The sequence below is a fragment of the Glandiceps talaboti genome, chromosome 2 (assembly GCF_964340395.1).
Source record: "Glandiceps talaboti chromosome 2, keGlaTala1.1, whole genome shotgun sequence".
NCBI classification, from domain to species: Eukaryota; Metazoa; Hemichordata; class Enteropneusta; family Spengelidae; genus Glandiceps; species Glandiceps talaboti.
Genome location: NC_135550.1, coordinates 17,136,480 through 17,149,994, shown reverse-complemented (window position 1 = coordinate 17,149,994; position 13,515 = coordinate 17,136,480). Strand labels below are relative to the sequence as shown.

The following is a 13,515-nucleotide window of genomic DNA, read 5'->3' as shown; positions in this document are numbered from 1 at the left end:
ACACTCTGGGTTCGAACCGATCAGAAATTATCCAAATCTGTATTTAGGAATGGTGATTCTTACTTTGACCCTAGTAAATAATGCAGGTTTTCCCCGGGTAAATGAATACATTTCAACTCACAAAGAACTTTTGTGAAGTATAACTTTGTCAACTATCTATGTGTAGTTTTGTGTTAAAACTGTTAGACATTGTACATGTCCATCATCAGTGATCGATACCATCCATAAGGAGTACAGAAACACGTTGAAATCATAATCGTCATTGAGGGGCGCTGACCCAAAAATCAATTTGAAACATCGTGTATACAGCTACAAACGTACGTTTACCCGCAGGTGATGTAATACTGTTCACGGTGTATACGATATTACGAGTAAGTTATTGTATCTAACAAAATATTTTTAAACAGTAAGTTGCAGCTAGTGCAGCATTAAGCCAAGCAACTAAATTTGTATTACCTTCCATAAGGAAAGTTATAAGGAAAGGTTGAATTATCGCTATGTATGTATGTATGTATGTATGTATGTATGTATGTATGTATGTATGTATGTAATGTCTGTCTGTCTGTCTGTGACCAAGACATCTAAAAATCTATGGAATCGATTCTGATGGAACTTGTTCCCCATCTTCTATATGAGGACAGCAAGAAAATATTAGGATTTCGTTAATATCCTATATAAAAGTAACGAATAATTTGGTAATTAGTCAATATCATTCTTAAAGCAAACATCAAATGTAATGTAATTTTAATAGAACGTACATTGATAACAACAAGGCACATACTTCCTACACAGCCTGCTCATGCAGCGTGTAATTTTGATGATCAATTTGTAGGATTAATGATTTTCGGTAAGTAGGCAATATCTTAAGAATGCATTCAATTTGCTATTTTACCTTGAATATGGAGGTAAAATTCAAAGTTATGAAAAGAAAGTGTATGCAGACCCTTAAATCGAGTACTAGTCTTTATATTTAACGTTCAAGTTATTGGAGAAAGAAATTTCAGTTATTTTGACTTGAAAGCCTTCGTCAGTGTCAAAGGTCAAGGCCTCATTAGAAAGGTTACCACTGATAATGTGGGGGTAGACACTTGAATGGTGTCCGTATGTATCAAACCTTTGGAGATAAGAGATAAAATTTGCTTTTAAAAACAATATGGCAACCATTTTACTATAGAGATCAAGGTTGTGAAATTAAGTGACATGTGTTTGTCTCAAAAAACATAATCATCAAATGGTTGACTGAAAATGTGACCTTGAAAAAGACTTTCAAGGTTAAAGTCTTAAAAGAAATGTCATCTTTTATTATATGGGTGTACGCACTTGAACCGTCTCTCTATGTATTACACCTCCCAAGTTATTATGCAAATTGTGAAATTTAACAACAAAATATTGACCGCCATTGGGCCATATTTGATTTGGTAGTAAAATCAAGGTGATGTGGATATGTCTCACATGTTGCCTTTGTGCCAGGTTTGGTTGAAATCGGTTGCTTCATGCCAAAGATATGGGGTGAAAGCATGCACGCACGTACGGATGGACGGACGGACGACACCCGATGTATTAATAGCCCCATCCGGGCAATGTGTAAAATCACATCATATCATATAACATCATATCACATTGCATCAAACCTAATAACATCGCACCACATCACATCACATCACATCCCACAAATGTCACAGTATGTCACGCCATGTCACAAAATATACATCACATCATTTCATTCCCTTCATGTCACATCATATCATCATATCATAAACCACAGCACATCAGGTCACGTCACGTCACGTCATGTCACGTCACAACACTTCAAACAAATAATACATCATATTATATCATATTGCATCACATTTGAACTTTCTGTTCTTGAGATATCATGTTACCTAATTGCGTAAAATCACTAGTTATGAGGGTGAATCATTGGAGTTGAAAGCTATATCGGCAAGCGTTGTCGGACACGTGCTCTCTATTAAATGTTTGCACAAATGAATCATTTATAATCAAGGGACTGGTGTTTACCGAGACCTGGTTGGTTCATGCCTTTCCGGGGGCACCACAGTAAACGTCAGTGTATTTTTAGAAAACATGCCACGAGCAACATGCAAGAAACAAAATTAATACCCTTGCAGATTATTGCATTGTTGGCTGACTGGTCTTCTATAACCTCCACATGAAAACATGACCAAACGCACTACACTTTATGCTGTAAAGCCATATTATCAGGTTGTGTAATATGTGCAAGATTTTTATCCTTGAATTCGGCCCGTAAGCTTATGTAATCACCACATTATTTACATTCAGTGAAAAGACCCATCTAGTTTAATGATGAAGAAACGTACTTCAATCCCTAGCTTTGGTAGTTGTGTATAAAATATTTTTTAACAAGTAAAAATCTCATCATGAACATTCAGTAATTGATCAATAACATCCTACCTTCAGAATCAGGAACGGTGGCTGTAAATCCGACATCGGATTGACACGAGAAAGTGTCCCCTCTGCTGTTTGAGGTACCATGTCTCTGAAAGATTTCCTTTACCATGAGTGGTTGAAGTCACAGCAAAGATTCTTCAGTTAGATGGGTTCGCTGCTAAGAGATGAGATTGACACGTTGTTTTGGTAGCGAACAAAATGAAGCGACGCTTTTTTAATTTAGACTTCGAATGCCTCTTACACAGTTAATGCAGATACACTTTGTTTACTTCAATCTGAGGATGTGTAGGTGAAATCGTAAAATGTTGTAAGTTAAGGGTAACTTTTTATAGGTGACAGTACAACAGCTGATGGTGATCCTAGCTCGAGGACGTTTTCTACTCGCTTCGTGATTGTCCGGCATGTCACTGTTACTGTTTGTGGGTAAAACAGAACGCACTGGCCGTACGAAGGCAACTATCAATGCTAATGAGAGAGAGAGAGAGAGAGAGAGAGAGAGAGAGAGAGAGAGAGAGAGAGAGAGAGAGAGAGAGAGAGAGAGAGAGAGAGAGAGAGAGAGAGAGAGAGAGAGAGAGAGAGAGTATGGCTCTTGTAAAGAGCTGGGATTTGAGGTTTTGCAATGCGCTCAGTTAGCAGATTGAAATATGCAGTGTTCAACATCTAAGAAATTTACATCTTACATTTTACATGAACATCTGTCTACTGCTAGACCAATTATCTCACATAACAAAACATTCCTAAAACATCGCCTTCCATTGATGTACTTACGTCATCAACAACGTTATTCTTCCAGTAATATTCATATTGGTGGTCCCAATCCGTTGCCAACCATGTGATGTACGGCGCTGCTTAAATCCCCTGAATCAGCAAAATCCAACAGTCTTAGCATACTGTGTCGTACTTCAGCAATAATCACTTTGATTAGTTTATCGTCAAAACATCTCAGAATAACTGTCCATTTAATTCTTATACATTCTGATATGCGCAGTTTAGACGATTTCCGAATCAGTCACATAACATCATTGATACGTTCCTTGAACTTGACATTTGTTACGACGAGTAAAAACAGACCAAAAGTACCTTTTTTCAATATTTGTTAGTAAATTCAGAAAGCATTCCTTCTGAAACGACATCATCCTCACTTCGATCAATAGCGTGCCTTCTCAAAGGGAATGTCACTGAATACCATACAAAAAAAATGTAATGTGTTATGTATTTGAGTATACACATGTTGAAATAGGCACGATGAAACAGGCACAATGTAACATAGCATCAGGTGAATGAAAAGCAGGACAGAGTTCATCTACGGTTCATTTGTGACGACAAGAACAACTGAACACTAAAGATGACATCATATCGTTCGTTACCCCGTTATATCGACAAATTTCAAACAGGCTTTATTTAGCGTTTATTGCCACATGAAAGCTCATCCAGAGATGGAGACATTAACTACAAACACTAGACAACATAAATAACGTCTACCCCCAGTCACTTTGGTTCTTTCCTTTATAAATCGGACTTACTCGGTAAAAGTTCATCACGTAACACGGCGCTATCGTACGGTGACATAACTATTCTTTAAATTCGAGACTATGGGCGGAGATATTTCAAACTAACCATACGGCAGTGTTGATTTGACCCAATCGTTTCATGGTTTAAACTATGAAAATATAATCGTTTAAATTATTCCTATCGACTTATTGTAAATATTATATTTGGAAATTGAATAAAACTTGGCCATATACAAGCTATATACACAGTGCATGTAGCAAGATTGAATGAATAAAGAACTTGCATTTTCCTGCTACATTTTGTCTTAATGAAATGAACTAATCATGCAGATATCAAATGCAAACATCACAACATTGGCACCGATGTGTATGCATTTAATTGTAGTATGTCTAAACGGTTTATTTCATTCAGACAAATTGTAGCAAATTGCGATCTTGCTATCTTAGAGTGTAAAATGTGCACATTCATATTGGTTTCGGCGTGCTTGCAAACAGATCCGATGAAGACTAACATGTCAAATACATGAAAGTTACACCTATCATATTTATAAGACATAAAAAAGTGACATGAAGTGATCATTATAACAGCTTCCATGTTGAATAAAATTCTGAGCTAATGTACACATTCTCTTAATAGGTAGACATAATTAATTATGCAAATAAAAATGAATAGCTACATCAACAAAAGTTACAGACCTATTGCAATTAATTATAACTTACCAAATTAATGACTCATTAAAATAGAAAACTACATCATAGATATTTTACAAGCACGTGCACTTTTTTTGCAAAATCTCTTCATTTTGTACACTCTTTTACTTCTGTATTGGAACCATGTCCTCTAAAACCTGGAGAAATAACCCTTATTAATTGTAACTAATTTTTAAGTCTGGTAAAGGTTCACCCACTGATGTTCAACTTTGTCCGACTAGCACATCAAGTTAGTGGAAGACTGTTAAAATATATTCAATCATTCACAATCCATAATGTCAAAACAGGAAACCAAATTTGGAAAGTCTGTCATACACAAAAGCGGTATAGAATCAACCATAGGAAGTAAAGGGTAAGTCTGATCCCTCACAACATATAGAATTTAGAAATTCATGAAGATTAGAATGGTGATAATGTTTTCTATCCCATAAATATCTGCACATGAGTAAATTAAAACGTATTTTCAAAGATAAATGAAAATTAGTTGTCCTTCCATAACGAGGTAAGATCTGTTACTTTACCTGCCTTGAAAATATAATAGTCTGTCATTTGCATACCAAATCCTTTAAAGGTGTGTACAGAGCCAGAGGAAAGTCACTCTCTTCATCAACTTCACTGGTAACCAGAGAACCAACCTGTCTTTTCAACGACCACACATACTCAGACAATCACCATGGCATTTCTTGGCACTTGGGAAACAGTGAAATCCGAGAACATGAAGGAGTTTATGTTGGCTGCTGGTGGAGTACCGGAGAACGCAGAAAAGATGTCATCGGTAAAGACAACATTGACATGCAAAAGAGACGGGGACTATTACGTCCTAGGGGCCACAGGACCAAAGGGCGGTATAGTCGAACACAAATTCATCCCTGGTCAAGAATTCACTGAAGCGTTTGGTCCCCTTGGCAAAGAGAGGCAGTCAATTGGATCCATCGAAGGCAACAAACTTACCGTCAGGGGTGTTAAACCAGGTACAGTGGTGGAAACCCGTGAAGTTAATGGAGATGAGATGATCTGGACGCTGTCCAAACCCGGTGTGGATATCGTCGGCAAGAAGTTTTACAAGAAAGTCTAGATGAATGAATCTAAACTACTTCTGATGTACAGATTCCGGCTGTTGGAATGCTAGAATGCTAGACGATACTCTCTTTGGACTCACGACATACATTACGATGATTTGTCTTGCAAGATAGATGTGACAATTTGTTAATACAAAGATAAACTATTTGTGGACTATTACTTGTAGCATGAAAGCAATTTTATATTTTAATTAAACCGCTTTTTATTTCGCATTTAACCATGGTTATTTTGTTGACTCACTTCTGAATGTAAATGTGCGTGTGTTTGGCTGTGTCTGTGGCTTTGTTTGTTTGTGTGTGTGTGTGAGCATGTGTGTGGCTGTGTGAGATGAATAATTAAACTGTAATATGCGTTGTTGCATACATACTCATATCGTTGCTTCATCTTCAAATCAATTATTGTACTCTATTGGCCTTTATTCTTGAAGCGACTAGGAGAAATTGTGACAATTCGAAAAAATAATAATATATGATTTTTGTTTTACGTTACTTTCCACAAAAGCTGTCCCAACTCTGGTTAATTTATATTAGTGTGAATGGTGATTTTACGTCTTCTGTTTATGACAGTCCGATTCCGTCTTGCCGTTCTAGATTTGTGCCCAACTCACGCTGATCTCACCTTTGGCTTTCGCCGTTCAGCCATACCAACAATTGTGATTTCCATATGCTAACTATTTATTGCAAGTCTTTATGTTGTTATCAAACGATGGACAGAGGTGGGGTGGAGGTGCCCTAGTAAAGGTTATTTTGGTTTCCAGCATACAAACATCGAAACTTAAATGCCTCCTTCTTCCCATCTATAATACGTGTATATTGACGTTCTTAAGACGGTACTGGCGAATACAATGTAACAAACACGTATGTCTAAAGGAAATGAAGAAATTGTCTTTTTTACATGTATAATGCTTATAAATATTTGATAGCATGGACCAGTTATTAGTTACCAGTTGATGGTAGTTGATGAGTATTACGAATAGACAGACAGTCAAGGAAACCCCTATCATGTCATCTGCTTTGCCAACAGCGTCAGTAGTACATTTTTGATGCCGTCGAAGCTATACACCGAGATTAGCATCATAGTGGTATCATTTAATCGAGGTTTTTATGTGTGTTTCCAACAGTCTTGTTAGAGTCTCAAAGTCAGATTGTGCCCCCTGTTAGTTTAATATCGTCCATCAAATGCCTTTGATGAGCGTATACAGACAATTATTTGACGAGCACATGTCATTGCTCGTAGTCTAGTTGAGGTCGTACCATGATTTTAAGGCATCGTACTAAGCTTGTAGTTAATTAATTGAAGCGTACTATGTACCGTTATCGAGTATATATATAGGGTCATTACATGGTCAATTGCTGGCAGTTTTTATCTGGCACATAACATACAAAAACACATATGAAGTTCGGTATACCCTAAATCGTTTCACACCGGTATGAAAATGACAAACATTATTGTTCCCCATAACACGTTCGGGTTACATGCATTAGCAAGTGAATAGATGGGTTTGGTGTGTGGTGGAGATGGTGGTGGAGAAACTATTCCAAATATCCAAATATCTTTTCTTTTTTTGACCGATTTGCACAAATGTAAGACTTCTAGTAGTGTGAACAAGTACTAAACGAAAGACTGGTTGCAACAGTGAGTAGGGGCGCACTTCTAATAAAAAAGAGCAGAGCAGACATTCTGTCTGCTTGTCTGACTGACTGACTGACTGACTGACTGACTGACTGACTGACTGACTGACTGTCCGTCTGTCGGTCCGTCTGTCTGTCTGTCTGTCTGTGAACACGATATCTAAAAAGAAAGCTATGGTATCGATTTTGATCAAACTTGGCATCTCCGTCATGCGGACAGCAAGAACTGATTAGGATTTCGTAAATATCCAATGAAAAGTAACGAATTATTTGCATAGTTCATGGTTTTCGGTTATTGGGCAATATAATTAAAAATGCAAGCGTCAAATTTGTAGTAATTTCGTACGCACAATGATGACAACAAATCGTGCATTTCCTTACTCAGGTTGTTGATATAACGTGTAATTTGATGATCCATTTGTATAATTAATGATTTTCGGTAATTAGGCAATATCTTAAGAATACATTCATTTTATATCTGGTCACATTATATTTTGGCTTTGAAATTGAGAACGAACTAATTTCTGACGAATCGGATTCCTGTTAACAAATATCCTTCGTTTGCTAGGCAAAGTCATTTGTGCTAATTCTAAGGTTTCCACTACCTCAAAATAAAGTGACAAACGAAAGATGATGATTACAACGGTGAGTAGGGACGCACTTCTAATTATTACCGAGAAGAGCAGATGAGACGGTTTTAATCGTTTGAAAACATCCCTCCAGCATCGATAGTTACCACCCTACACCATGTACTCTCTCTCTCTCTCTCTCTCTCTCTCTCTCTCTCTCTCTCTCTCTCTCTCTCTCTCTCTCTCTCTCTCTCTCTCTCTCTCTCTCTCTCTCTCTCTCTCTCTCTCTCTCTCTCTCTTTCAATTTGTGTATAGTTTGGTGCATACCTTGATGATAACAAATACCCTATATATAATGCATGAATGTCCTAAATAACTTGTTGATATAACTTTTGATTCTAATTAAGTATTTGCATAATAATACTTTAGTAGTTATGGCAATATCTTAATATTACTAGCTTCAAGCTTCGTAAAACTTTACCATTTAATGTGTACATCATGCCTGTTACCTTGAATTTTCATATTCTGACTGTAGGAATGGCGATTGAACGGTATCTGGTCACCTTTTGTTTCTGATTTGCACGTGAGAAGGAACTGATTCGCAACGATTTTCTTTTACCAAATGTCGTTTCTATGTTTGACAAGCTGATTTGAACACATGTAAGTTTTCCAGCGCGATGAAAAAGTACTAAACGAAAGAATGTCATTGCAACAGTGAGTTGTGGCGCACTTCTAATCAAAACGGGAACAGCAGACAGTCTGTCTGTCCCTCTGTCCGTCTGTCTGTCTGTCTGTCTGTCTGTCTGTCTGTATGTATGTATGTATGTATGTATGTATGTATGTATGTATGTATGTATGTATGTTTCTTTCTGTCTGTCTGTTTCTGCACTTCATGCTAATGAGCAGTGAGTTACTTGTAAGCTATCAAAATATTGTTTTACCTGTACATTGTGTCCACATCATTTTGGTGACTAATAATGTTCAACATACACGTACAAGATTCTTAGCTGTCATATTCGTCAGTTGTACCCTAAGACTTGTACCTGTATATTTATGACTATTTATTTATACCACATTTTTACGAGAAGATTATCTGACTTTCGATATGGGCGCAAAATTTTGAAAGGCGTTGACATAGTTGAGGGGCTCTGGTCACGGTCTAGGACCTGGGATTTGGAGTGGGCATCGTTTTTGAAGTGCACTTTTGCAAAAATTGCATCCGAGCCGCAGTCAAGCATGAATTTCATTTGTTTGCCTTCTTTACCAGAATTTATCCAACTGGTTGTATAGACAACCAACAATTGAAAAAGAATTGTCATATCACGTAACAAGCCTTCCTAGAAAACATAGTTCCCAATTATTATATTGTATGGCAAACGTTATTCTGCAAATTTAAGTTAGACCTTGAAAATGAATGTCGAAGTCAAACGTCTCTCTGAATAGTAACCATGATGCCTCTCGGTGATAGAATTATTGAACAATTTACTATTTGACCTTGAAGTTGACAGTCAAGGTCAAAGCATTAGTATCCAGCTTGATAGCTAACCTCTATAAATATAGGTGCAGACACTTGAATTGTGTCTCTAAATACGCTTCATAATTTATTGACCGATTTGCTATTTTAGAGTTATTGGAGAAAGAAATTTCAGTTATTTCGACTTGAAACCTTCATCAGTGTCAAAGGTGGAGGCCTCATTAGAAAGCTTACTATTGATAATGTGGGCAAAAACATAATACACCAGATCATATCATATCATAAACCACAGCACGTCACGTCACGTCACGTCACGTCACGTCACGTCACGTCACAACACTTCAAAAACATAATACACCATATTATATCATATTGCATCACACTTGAACTTTCTGTTCTTGAGATATCATGTTACCTAATTGCCTAAAATCACTAGTTACGAGGGTGAATCATTGGAGTTGAACGCTACATCGGCAAGCGTTGTCGGATACGTGCTCTCTATTAAATGTTGCACAAATGAATCATTTATAATCAAGGGACTAGTGTTTACCGAGACCTGGTTGGTTCATGCCTTTCCGGGGGCACCACAGTAAACGTCAGTGTATTTTTAGAAAACATGCCACGAGCAACATGCAAGAAACAAAATTTATACCCTTGCAGATTATTGTTGGCTGACTGGTCTTCTACAACGTCCACATGAGAACATGACCAAACGCATTACACTTTATGCTGTAAAGCCATATTACCAGGTTGTGTAATATGTACAAGATTTTTTATCCTTGAATTCGGCCCATAAGCTTATGTACTTAAAATCACCACATTATTTACATTCAGTGGAAATATCCATCTAGTTTAATGATGGAGAAATATATTTCAATCCCTAGGTTTCTTATTTGTGTATAAAATATTTTTTAAAAAGTAAAAATGTTAATACAAACATTCAGTAATATCCTACCTTCAGAATCAGGAACGGTAGCTGTAATGTCGACATCAAAATCGGATTGACACGAAAAAGTGTCCCCTCTGCTGTTTGAGGTACCATATCTCTGAAAGATTCCTTTACCATGCATGAACGGTTGGCGTTACTACAAAGATTCTTCAGTTAGATGGGTTTCCTACTAAAAGATGACATTGACACGTTGTTTTAGTAGCGAACAAAATGATGCGACGCTTTTTTATATGTAAACTTCGAATACCTCTTACGCAGTTAATGCAGATACATTTTGTTTACTTCAATCTGAGGATGTGAGGATGTGATATCGTAAACTGTTGTAAGTTGAAAATAACTTGTCTCTCTCAGGTGACAGTATAACAGCTGATGGTCATCCTCGAGGACGTTTTCTACTCGCTGATCGTCCGGCATGTTACTGTTTTTGGGTAAAACAGAACGCACCGACCGTACGAAGGTAACTATCGATGCCAGTGGAATTTCTTGCAATCATCTCACACCACCACTATCGTCAGTTGCCGAAGCTGCGCATATTGTTGACTGCCCAGCACGTGTGGGGGAGATAGCCCCTTCCTTCCCATCGTTCTTGTTTCTTTCCTTTGGCATTTGTTAACATCAGCCAAATAAAGATATACAAATGCTGATGAAATGCAATTTTTGTCAAAGGGGGCAGTATATATGTTTCACATTACCAGAGAGAGAGAGAGAGAGAGAGAGAGAGAGAGAGAGAGAGAGAGAGAGAGAGAGAGAGAGAGAGAGAGAGAGAGAGAGAGAGAGAGAGAGAGAGAGAGAGAGAGAGAGAGAGAGAGAGAGAGAGAGAGAGAGAGAGAGAGAGAGAGAGAGTGCGTGTGCGTGTGTGTGTGTGGCTCTTGTAAAGAGCTGGGATTTGAGGTTTTGCAATGCGCTCAGTTAGCAGATTGAAATGTGCAGTGTTCAACATCTAAGAAATTTTACATTTTACATGAACATCTGTCTACAGCTAGACCAATTATCTCACATAACAAAACATTTCCTAAAACATCGCCTTCCATTGATGTACTTACGTCATCAACAACGTTATTCTTCCAGTAATATTCATATTGGTGGTCCCAATCCTTTGCCAACCATGTGGTGTATGGCGCTGCTTAAATCCCCTGAATCAGCAAAATCCAACAGTCTTAACATACAGTGTCGTACTTCAGTAATAATCACTTTGATTAGCTCATCGTCAAAACATCAATATTTCACAGAATAACTGTCCATTTAATTCTTATACATTCTGATGCGCATTTTAGACGATTTCCGAATCAGTTACATAATATCATCAGTACGTTCCTTGAACATGGCATTTGTTAGGACGAGTAAAAACAAACCAAAAGTACTTTTTTTAAATGTTTGTTAGTAAATTCAGAAAGCATCCCTAGGCCTTCCAGAACGACATCGTCCTTACTTCGATCAAATAGCTTGCGTTCACCAAGGGAATGTAGCTGATTACCATATAAAACTAAATATAACAAATCAAGTAATATGTTATGTATTTGAGTAAACATTTTGAAATAACAGGCACGATGTAACATAGCATCATGTGAATGAAAAGCAGGACAGAGTTCATCTACGGTACGGCATTGTTCATTTGTGACGACAAGAACAACTAAACACTAAAGATGACATCATATCGTTCGTTACCCCGTTATATCGACAAATTTCAAACAGGCTTTATTTAGCGTTTATTGCCACATGAAAGCTCATCCAGAGATGGAGACATTAACTACAAACACTAGACAACATAAATAACGACTACCTCAGTCACTTTGGTTCTTCCCTTTATAAATCGGACTCACTCGGGAAAAGTTCATCGCGTAACACGGTGCTATAGTACAGTAACATAACTATTCTTTAAATTCTAGACTGTGGGCGGAGATACTTCAAACAAACGTACATCAGTGTTGATTTGGCCCAATCGTTTCACGTGATGGTTTAAACTATGAAAATATAATCATTTAAATTATGCCTATCGACTTATTGTAAATATTATATTTGGGAAATTGAATAAAACGTGGCCATACACTACAAGCTATATACTCAGTTCATGTATCAATGCAAGGGAAAAGAGAATGAATACCTTATGCAGGGCAATTCTTCTTCTTTTACAGCCCGCGTTATGTTAGTGTTCACCCATAGTTCTCTTTGATACAACCATGCAGAAATTAAACCAAGGAGAAACTACACATGCTACACTTTAAGATAGCAAGATTGAATGAATACAGTTTCTTGCTACATTTAGTCTAAATGAAATGAACTAATCATGCAGATATCAAATGCAGACATCACAACATTGGCACCGGTGTGTCTGCATTTAATTGTAAAGTCTAAATGGTTTATTTCATTCAGATAAACTGTAGCAAATTGCGATATTGCTATCTTAGAGTGTAAAATGTGCACTTTCGTATTGGTTTCGGCGTGCTTGCAAACAGATCCGATGAAGACTAACATGAAACGGGCAGCATGCATTGTCTGTATATGAAATAGCAAGAATATGAATATGTCAAATACATGAAAGTTACACCTATCATATTTATAAGACATATGTGACATGAAGTATTCATTATAACAGCTTCCATGTTGAATAAAATTCTGATCTAATGTAAACCTTTCCATTAATTGGTAAACATCATTAATTATGCAAATAAAAATGGATAGCTACACCAACAAAAGTTACAGACCAATTGCAATTAATATAACTTACCAATTAATGACTTATTAAAATAGAAAGCTACACCATATATATTTAACAAGCATGTGCAATTTCTTTATCATCGGTGTGTGGACAGTTCTATGTGAAGTTTGAAGCTTCACTCTGATGATGATGATAATAAGTAACTACAAAGAGAATACTCATTTATTGCATTTCAGTCGACATACAAAAAGTACATTTTTTTTAGGAGGAGGGGGGAAGTAGACAAAAACTTGATGGTGTCTATATTTGTAGAATAGGAGACAATGATTGTTCATGTAATAGATGTGACCGTTGTTGGAAGTCATGTTTTTTTGTAATAAATGATAAACAATTTTCGCTTTTTCAGTTTCATATAAGTTTATGTTTATGTTTAGTAACGTAATAGAACTTTTTTTCAAAATCTCTTCATTCATATTTTCTTATATTTCTGTATTGGAACCATGT

At 36.8% G+C, this 13,515-nt stretch overlaps 1 protein-coding gene across 1 annotated transcript; it reads left to right on the top strand.

Annotated features, from left to right (window-relative positions):
- The first annotated feature begins 5,325 nt into the window (after nucleotides 1-5,325).
- Nucleotides 5,326-5,727, top strand: LOC144444892 (fatty acid-binding protein 2-like). The gene has a single exon (XM_078134446.1). The coding sequence runs from the start codon at nucleotides 5,326-5,328 to the stop codon at nucleotides 5,725-5,727; it is 402 nt and encodes a 133-aa protein (XP_077990572.1).
- Nucleotides 5,728-13,515: the final 7,788 nt, after the last annotated feature.